The following is a 9,041-nucleotide window of genomic DNA, read 5'->3' as shown; positions in this document are numbered from 1 at the left end:
AGCTTAGGCCAACAGGTAGAACAAAGCTGGCAAAATGGCCTTCAGCATGGTAGGCCTGAGGCTCAGTGCTTAACCCAAGTCCCTGATCAGAGCCTTCTGCCCCATGCCCTTTCACCCTCCGCCCCCCTCCCTGACCCACCTCTGCCGGTGCAGGTGGAGCTGAGCACAGTGGCGGTGCAGGCTGGCTCCCTGCTTCACAGCCTGGTGCTGCGGGCACAGGAGTTAGTGCTACAGCTGCATGCACTGCAATTGGACCGTCAGGAGTTCGTCTGTCTCAAGTTCCTCATCCTCTTCAGCCTCGGTGAGTGACCTCTGCAGCAGAGGGTGGCAAAGACACTGGGGACCACTGTGTTCAGAAAGCCCAAGGGATAAGGCTCCTCCTTCAGTGAGTGACAGAAGGTGCACAGCAAGGGCCTGGCTGCTCCCTGTGGGGCAGGGAGCTTAGTTTCTCAGTGTGAAGTCCCAAGGGCTGAGATATTGTCTAGCGTTTGTCTTTCATGGGGTGAGGACCCTTCTGCTCCGTGTACCCAGGACACTTAAATGTCTGCTGCATTTAGGACTCTCTTGCCTGGCTCCCATCCTGGGGTCCCTACTTTCCCTAACTCTGAGAACTACTGGGTCCCTTTCACCTGCGCATTCATTCATTCTACAGACACCTGCTGAACATCTGCCTGGTGCCAGGGGCTGGGAATGGGAAAGGCCCCCAACTGCTGCTCTCAGAGCCAGCTCCTGTTAGGGAAACAGCAAGTGCCTTATGAAAGGTGGAATGCATAGCAGTGAGATCTAACAACTAGGAGGGCATGCCTCAGAGAACCTGAGTCCTGCTGCAGGAAGCCTGGAAAAGCTTAGCGGGTGATTTGGGAAGAGGGTTCTTCAGCAGGGACCAGCTATGGGATCAGAACTGGACAGCTATGAGATCAGAACTGGAGACATGTCTTTGTGGCAGTTTGGCAATGATGCTCCTGGGGAGTAGAAAGTGTTTGGAAGTAGAGGGTAGAAGGGAACTTGTAAGAAAGCCCAGTGTTTGGGTAGAGTTGGGTTACTTGTCATGACCATGTGGCTAGGGACAGAGGGCAAGGACTCTCCACCTGACAAGTGCTTTACACTGTGCTAAAAAATGACTGTCATGAAGCTCCCACCTTGGAGTGTAGCAGAGCATTAGGGGCTCTGACCAGGCTTGGGAGGGTGCTGGGCAGAGAGGAGCTATCAGTACCAGTCAGAGCTTTATCCATGCATACTGCTCCCTTAAGAGGGACCTGCCTTCCCCTTTCCCGTACAACCAAAGGTACTAGGTCCAGTGTGACTTTGGCTTTCTTTGAGGTGACTTCAGGCTCCTCTTCCCAGCCCTGTAAGCTTCTCAGCCCTCCCCCACAAGCTAACTTTACCTCTTGTAATCTAGAGAGATCAGGGCTACAGTGGGGAGGGCAGGAAAAGCCTGTAGAAGTGCTTGGCTGCCAGAATTCTAATTCTGGTCTCTTTGGCTTTGTGCAATTGAGCAAGTCATTTGCTCTCTGAGCCTCTGTTTCCCCTGTGTGAAATGACAGCTGTAAGTGTTCTTGACATGCTGTAAGGATAATGAGACAATTCTACTACAGTCGTGGCCCTTGGAAGTGTGTGCTGATGGTCTTATTAATCATCCTTATTAAGTCCATAAACAAATGAGCCAGAGAGCAAAGTGAACGAACAAACCAGGCTACGGGCTCAGTTTTTATCACATGGTTTGTGTCTGGCTCAGGCTTTCTTGTCTCTGGGCACAGGGACTCAGATCTGGTCATGGTGGCTGAGTTTAGTGGGTCTGAAGTTGGGTAAGGATGGGGGTGTTGAGGCACAGGAAGCGGTGATCCTGGAACCTCAACTTCCTGAAGTCTAGAATGAGTGTGACAGAGGCACACTGGATCACAGGGTCCTTGGGAAGAGATTCCATGTTGGGAGGGGTGAGCAGGTCCAATATGAGCAGAGTTAGGGCAACTCTACTTGATCTGGATGCAGGATGAGGTCGATTAATCTGAGCTGAACCTTGCAGTGTGAATAGGAGTGTCCTGGTAAAACAAACAGAAGGATCAATCTATTGGAAGTTATGGGTAGAGGAAAGGGTAGCGATGAGGCCAAGGTTATTGCGTGACCTTCCTCTGGGATGGCTCCCATTCTGGGAATAACACAACCACCTCACATCTGCATATCACCATATAAGGTGGGGTACTTCTAGCAGAAGCCTGGGATCAGATGGTAGGCGAATAGCCCAGAGCCTTGCAGCAGGCAGCACCTGTACCTGGGTGATGGTGTATGACCCTCTGGATCTTAAACACAGTACTCCTCATCAGAGCTGAGCTTTCAAGGAGACTGGGACTCAAAGCAGGGCTGAACACTCGACTGCAGACTTCCAGTCGTCCTGCTTGTGGAACCCTCAGCATCGCTGCACTGGGTTGGGCAGCCTGAACCTCAGGCAGTGACTGTTACCCACTCACCCACCCCGTCCCCCTCTACATGCCTCCTTCTCGCCTGTCTCTGCAGAAGGGTGCCATTTGGCGTCTAAATAGCATCTCGGGTAGCTCAGAGGCAGGTAAGGAGGCTTAATTAAAATTAGTGCCTCTCTCCTGGCAATCGCAGTGTTTATGAAGATGGGCCCGGCCGGCATTGTTCCGCCGAGGACTTAATCGAAGCTTAATGGATTGACCTAACATTCGATTTCCTGATTCCCATTGAGGCGCACGGCAGCATTCCCTTAAGCGTTTGCAATTTACCCACTGCTCCAAGCCAACAAAAGACGGACTGAATAGCACTGCCACTCGAGGGGCCATTGTGTGCGGGGGCGCCTGCCTGAGTCACTGCTATTGGGACAACATTCTTTATGCCTTGCTGGAATGAAAGGATTATTCAAATATTCAATTAAACCGTGAAAAGGGGGCTTTTCTGAGATCCTGGGGGGCTCCAGCTCATGGAGCTAGCGGCTACTCCCAGGGTGGGCTGCCATCTCCCACTCACCTCCGCCTCCAGGGACGCAGTCTGCAGGCTCAAGCCCCAGGCTGGAACTCAGTGAGGATCCTGGTCCTGACCTGCCCCATCTTATAGAAGGTAGAAACTGAGGTTCGGAAGGGGCCTCTGGCTGCAGAGCTGAGCCTCCAGGTTGTGGGACTGCTGTTCCTGGGTCTGAGGGGCAAAGGTACCACACTCAGTGGAATGTGACTATATTCCATCTCTCCGTGACAAGCTGGGAACTGGGGGTATGGGAAGTGGTTTCTTGGTGAGGGAGAAGTTAGGTCTAAGGTCATGGAGGTCTTAATTTGTGGGAACTGAGAGACCAGAAGCCCACTGGGAGAGAGGCTGTCCCTGAAAGCTGTCCTTGTTCTGCACCCTCCCTCTTCTCCTCCACTGCCATCCTGAGTCCCTAATGCTTGTTGCTGGGAACAGTAAATCCTGGTAAAGCCAAGAAGGCCTCGGCCCTGGTGTTCCCATCCCTTCCTACCTCGCCATCTGAGCAGCATCCTGGCCCATCCTCCTCCTCCTCAGCTCTTCCCTCTGGTTATCTTTGAGATAGATCCCATCTTTCTTCTATTATGACTGCCAATCAGACTAGTGATGACAGGTGGTCCAGGGCTAGGATTGGGGTGAGAAAGGGGTTGAGGCAAAGGCATACGGGATCAGTAGGCATCTCTTGCTTCGATCAGCTTGGTGGAACGACTTTCTATGATCACCTGTAAGTGTACTGAAGCTGGCCAGGCTGGGGAGCAGGTTGCTATGTCGAGTTGGGTAGGTCTCACTGTACAGGGGCATGGAGGCGGGAGGGGCAGGGTTCAGACCTAGGTGCAGCTCTCCAAAGGGAGCTTTTTCCTGAAGTGCATGAGGATGGCTCATGACCTTGTGGCTTTTCTAGGGAAAGGAAGAAAATGACTGACCCTGGCTCACGTATTGGAGGGTGATGGGAGCCAGGGTGGAGGTCAGCTGCCAAATACTGCCATACGACTCAGGCCCAGCTCCGGTTTCCCTAAATCCATCTTTGGACAACACAGGCCCCAGCGGGTGTGCTGGGGGCGGCTGAGGATCAGGGTTGCCAGGCACCTCAGCTTTCCTGGCGCAGTGGGTGTTAAGAGGGATTAGAGGGCCAGGCATGTTGGCCCAACTCCCCCACAGTAGAAAGACTGGGGGTGCCCCAAGGGAGCAAAGCAGATGAGTGACCCATCTTCTGACATCTGGGAAGCCAGGGTAGGCTCTGAGGGTTAAACATCTAGGCAGGGCATGAGCTAATAGAGTCTGGGAGCCGTGACAGGGGCTTGAGTGACAAGGAAAAAGTCCCAAGCACCCCATTTCCAGCCCCCTTCTCTGAAGAAGGTGACCCCTCTGCAGAATAGGCAGGCACTATTTCACAGGGCGGTTACTCCTAACCGACTCCAAAGACCTCTTTTGTGTCTAGCGCAGGACTAAGGCCCAAGTATGCATGGATCACACCAGCCCCAGCCACATTTGGTGCACCGAGCCACCTGCTCCTCTCCCTCTCGCAGTGGCTGGCCCTCCATGTCTCACCATGGCTTCAGGGTCTCCATTGTTCTCACAGAGCACGTCTGTGTGGGGAGGGCTGGTGAGCTAGCCCACATCCCCCTTCTTCCAGTTTTTGATAGCACAGAGGAGAGAACCAGGGCTGCATGTGCCAGGTCATGGTCTGCTCTAAGCCCCGCGTCAGCGTCATTTTAAACTTACATAAATGGCTTTGCCTTGCGAACTTCTGTTGTCTTCCACCTCCCACTCTACTCTGCCTTTCAACATGGCTCTATGTGCTCCACATCTGTCCATTCTACAGCTCCGCAGATGTAACCAGCACACAGCCACCCATGCCCCTCTTTCTCATCGTGAACAGTGCTGCAAAGAAGCTGACCCCAGAGCCCCAGGACTGAATTTGTGGAGCCTCTGCAGGGCTTGTGCAGAGTACTCGTGGGCCTGACACCAGGACAGGTCCTGTTGACAGTGATGTTGATAGTGATGCCTGGGACCCGCGGTGAGGGCCACAGGAAGGCTTTGATGTGCTTTCTCACGAGTCAGTGCCTTATGTCTTTGGAGGGGCCAGTGCATCCCATTTTATAGGAGAGAAAATGGAGAGCAATGCACCTGCTGATGATCTTGGTGACTGTCAGCTATCCATGGTGACAACAGTGATGATGGGGCTAGTGCTACGATTTAGTGGTTGGTGATGGCCATACTGGTCATAAAATGGGTTTTCTAGGGTGGTGGTACACTCCTTTAATTCACTTGGGAGGCAGGGGAAAATAATTGGATCTCTGTGAGTTCAAGGCCAGCCTGGTCTACATAGTGAGTTCCAGGCCAGTTAAGGAGATAGTGAAAGAAAGAAAGAGAAGGAAAAAAATCACAAGGACAAACCTGGGGGCACTAATCAAAGTGACATCAGTGGTGGTGTGGTGGCCATGGGGTGGAATAGGGAGGTTGCCATTGAGAGGCTCATGGCAGTCTCTACACTGATGGGTTTGGTATCCCCTGGGACCGTGGTGTTGGTAATACTGGTGTCAGTGTCAGCTCAATTGTGGTAAAGGCCTAGTGACCAGAGGGTGATGGACTGCTCTTGTTGCAGATGTGAAATTCCTGAACAACCACAGCCTGGTGAAGGATGCCCAGGAGAAAGCCAATGCTGCCCTGCTGGATTACACCTTGTGTCACTACCCGCACTGCGGGGACAAATTCCAGCAGTTACTATTGTGCCTGGTGGAGGTGAGGGCACTGAGCATGCAGGCCAAGGAGTATCTGTACCACAAGCATTTGGGCAACGAGATGCCCCGCAACAACCTTCTCATTGAGATGCTGCAGGCCAAGCAGACTTGAGCCTGGGCACCTGGCGGCAGGCAGTAGGTAGGGATACCACTGCCTCCAAATGACTCATTGCGTTAGATCATCCAGGAGCCCTGTCCCTAGGCCCCTGCCCTTGAGCTCCAGAGCTGTGTGTTTGGGATGGCGGGCAAAGATGGGCAGGGTCTGCCTGGGGAAGGTTGCCCTCACCAGCCACTGGCACATATCTGCCGCTTAGAGTGCCCCCAAGAGGTGGCTTCCAACTACTCCTTCCTCCACCTGCCCCTAGCTTCTTTCCTGGAATCTGAGGTACAGGTCCGGGGAGGAGGTTTGGGATTCCCTGGTGGACCTTGAGGCCCCTTGGGTCAGAGGTCATCCTTTCCCTCTCTCCTGTAATGGAAGCAGGGGAAGGTCTACAGGCATCAATGAGGGCAGGGGAGGGGGTCTCCAGACTTCCTCCGAAGAAAAGAAGGAAGTCCACTGCTGTAAACTGAGTCTGCTAAATTGGGTAGGGCCTGATTTCCCTAGAGGACACCGGGAGCCTGGGGAGGGCAAAAAGACCCCTCTCCGGCCCTCCACCTGTCTAACTCTGATCCATTCCCCGAGAAAAGGCTTTGCTGTAACCATCTTCCCAGCCGCGACCTAGGGGGGTGGAGTCTGGTGGAGTCAACAGTCTTGCCCTGGCCCCGCCCAGTCACTACCGGCTGGGCTGGTACTTACCTGTGAGGCTGCAGTCACCAAGATTCTTTGGTATTTGCTTTTCCTTCCCCGCTGGACAGTCCTTGGAAGCTGTGTGAGAGAGAAACAGCGGGAGACAGACTGAGGACTGAGCTGGGATACGGGGATTACCACCACAGTTCCCCTGGTATCTCTTTCCAAGAGTCCAGGAGGCACCCGCTCATCTTTGTGTACTCCCCGCCCAACTCCAGAGAGGAACTGTAGCTTGCCCTCAACCTTCTCCACTAGGACAACAGCAGGAGACCTAGAGTCCCTGCAGGCGGGGATACGGGGACCTAGGAGGACTCAGGAGTCTTTAGATGGGGACAGTGCCGAGGAGTCTCTCATGACTCCATCCTTTTGGATCCCTTACCACAACTCTTGAAGCTGGCCTCAGTTCTCTGGTCTCTACATCCTGAAAGTCATTCTGCAGGGCCAGGCACTGAGGGGAGAGGCCTAAGCCGTCCTCTGTTCCAGACTGGGGTTCCCTTGCCCTTCCTGCTTTCATGTCATACTTACAGCTTATGCTAGCTCGCTCAGTTGGACAAGGCTGTCTCCTGCCTTTCACCATCCTGACTCAGATACCACCTCTGCCCCTGAAATGTGTGTCCCTGCCAAGGCCAAGACCCACTACCCTGAAACAAGAAGTGCCCTTACAAGCCCAGCACCCCTGAAGCCCTGAAATAAATTTTGCAATTAGTTTCCAGTAGCATTTGTGAATTTGCATTCTGAAGCAAGATGTCGTCCCTGGGTTGGCTCTGGGTGGTGACGACGATCTGCCTGCCATCAAAATGGTGTTCAGCTCAGACTTCTGGGGTTGGGAGCCATTGAAATGACTCAGAAGGTAAACATGCTTAGCAGGCCAAATGGCCTGAGTCCTGGAATACCCATGGAAAAGGAGGGAACTGACTCCCATAAGTTGTCCTCTGGCCTGTATTTTATGTTATGTATGTCGACACCGTGTGCATGTGCACATAGACACACACACCACACACACACAGGAACAAAGACTTGCCCAAGATGAAGCCAGTCAATGGTCCAACATGGATGGGGATGAATTCATGAACTCTCCATTTCTGGCTCAGGAGTTATTGGCTGTCAATGGTTTCTTGTAGGAGAGTCAGATTCTTTAGGGATGTGACCTCTGGGAGGCTATCCATACTCCGGTGCTCTTTTGAGGGCCCTGCATCCATGCGCATACAGGCTTTACTAAATGAACTCACTGGGTTATAAAAATTAAGGAAGACATAGCTGGGAGGGAAATGTGGAGGGAGTTCTAGGGAGTTGGGCAGTGTTAGGTGGATATGATCTAAATATGTTGAATAATATATGCATACACACATACTATATGCATTGAAAATATTTTTTAAAGATGAGGTGGAAGATAGGTTGGAGAGTCCAGGGTGTAGAGAGAGCAGGCACTGCTGGGATTTAGATCCCTCTGTGTACCTAGGACCCCAGCATGCAAAAAAGGCTTGGAAAATGCTGTGACTTTCTGGAGTCTCATCTCAGCTCCACCCTGCCACGCCAGTTCTAACCCCGTATTGAAAGGGCATTCACTCCATGAACGCCTCGCATATGCCCTCCCTCAGCTCCCTGTCCTTGCAGTGACTCCAGCAGGGGTGGAGAGCTCTTCTCCAACAGTGTGGGGAACCAGATTCCAACCTTCTCTGCCCTGTCCCCCACCCCACTTGCTGATGAGTCCTCTCCCTCCCATCCCACTAGGTGGCAGCAGTGAGCTAGGACAACACCTGCATCTCTTGCTCCAGCACCTCAGTTCCTTGGTCCACCAGAGTCTCTGAAACAACCATGAAAAGGTACCTCCTCTAGAGTGAGGTGGCAGAAAAGATGCTGCTCTCCTGCTTTGTGCCTGCACCAGGGCAATGACCAGGCTGAAAGAAGACCAGATTATATGATGCGATCCCTTGTGTAATTGAGCAGAGATAACAAAGTCATGAGTTTGATCACATGAGAAGGCTTCGTAGCTGAGGGGTCATTCAAATTGGGTTTTGAAGGATGCCTAGGAATTCAGCAGCTTGATAGAAACAAGGGCAGTCCAGGCAGAAAGAGCAATGTGACTATAAAAGGAAGAGGGAGATGCCAACTGACTCTGCTTGCCTGGAGCAGAGAGGGTGCAGGGAGAAAGAGAGGGGCAGGATAAGGCACTAGAAAGAACCCCTTAGTCCTGTCTCCTGCTCCCCAAACCTTTATGACTGGGGCAGGGGCCTTCTGAGAGGGAAGGAGTTCAGAGTGCATGGGAATGCAGATGGTTTTGTGCCACCTTGGACCCAGTCCCTTCTACCTCCTTGCATGCTCCTTCCCCTCCCCTGAGCCACAGGCAGTGGGTTCTGCCAGGGCTAAGCATGCATTCTGCTGATATTTAGCAGGGCCCCTGCTGCAGGAGAAGTGGCCACTAGCCCAGCCTTTCATCCTCCTGGGCTTCTGCCTGTCTTCCCAGGTGAATGGCGGGGGCTCTGCTGTGTTCTCGCTTGTGAATCTCTGGCCTTCCACCCAGAGCCTTCAACGCCTTGAACACA

The 9,041-nt window shown here is 52.9% G+C and overlaps 1 protein-coding gene across 1 annotated transcript in view; it reads left to right on the top strand.

The window, feature by feature from the left end:
• Nr5a1 (nuclear receptor subfamily 5 group A member 1) overlaps positions 1-7,213 on the top strand; it is a 20,722-nt gene extending 13,509 nt beyond the window's left edge. Inside the window, exons 6-7 of the mRNA XM_048429161.3 lie at positions 154-301; positions 5,576-7,213. Of these exons, the coding sequence (XP_048285118.1) occupies positions 154-301; positions 5,576-5,823 (396 nt within the window). The 3' untranslated portion in view covers positions 5,824-7,213. The remainder of the gene's footprint in view (positions 1-153; positions 302-5,575) is intronic.
• Positions 7,214-9,041: the final 1,828 nt, after the last annotated feature.

The sequence above is a fragment of the Myodes glareolus genome, chromosome 21 (genome assembly GCF_982192425.1).
Source record: "Myodes glareolus chromosome 21, mMyoGla1.1, whole genome shotgun sequence".
Lineage (NCBI taxonomy): Eukaryota > Metazoa > Chordata > Mammalia > Rodentia > Cricetidae > Myodes > Myodes glareolus.
Note: the sequence above shows the minus strand (reverse complement) of the source record. Positions and strands in the feature narration are given on the sequence as shown.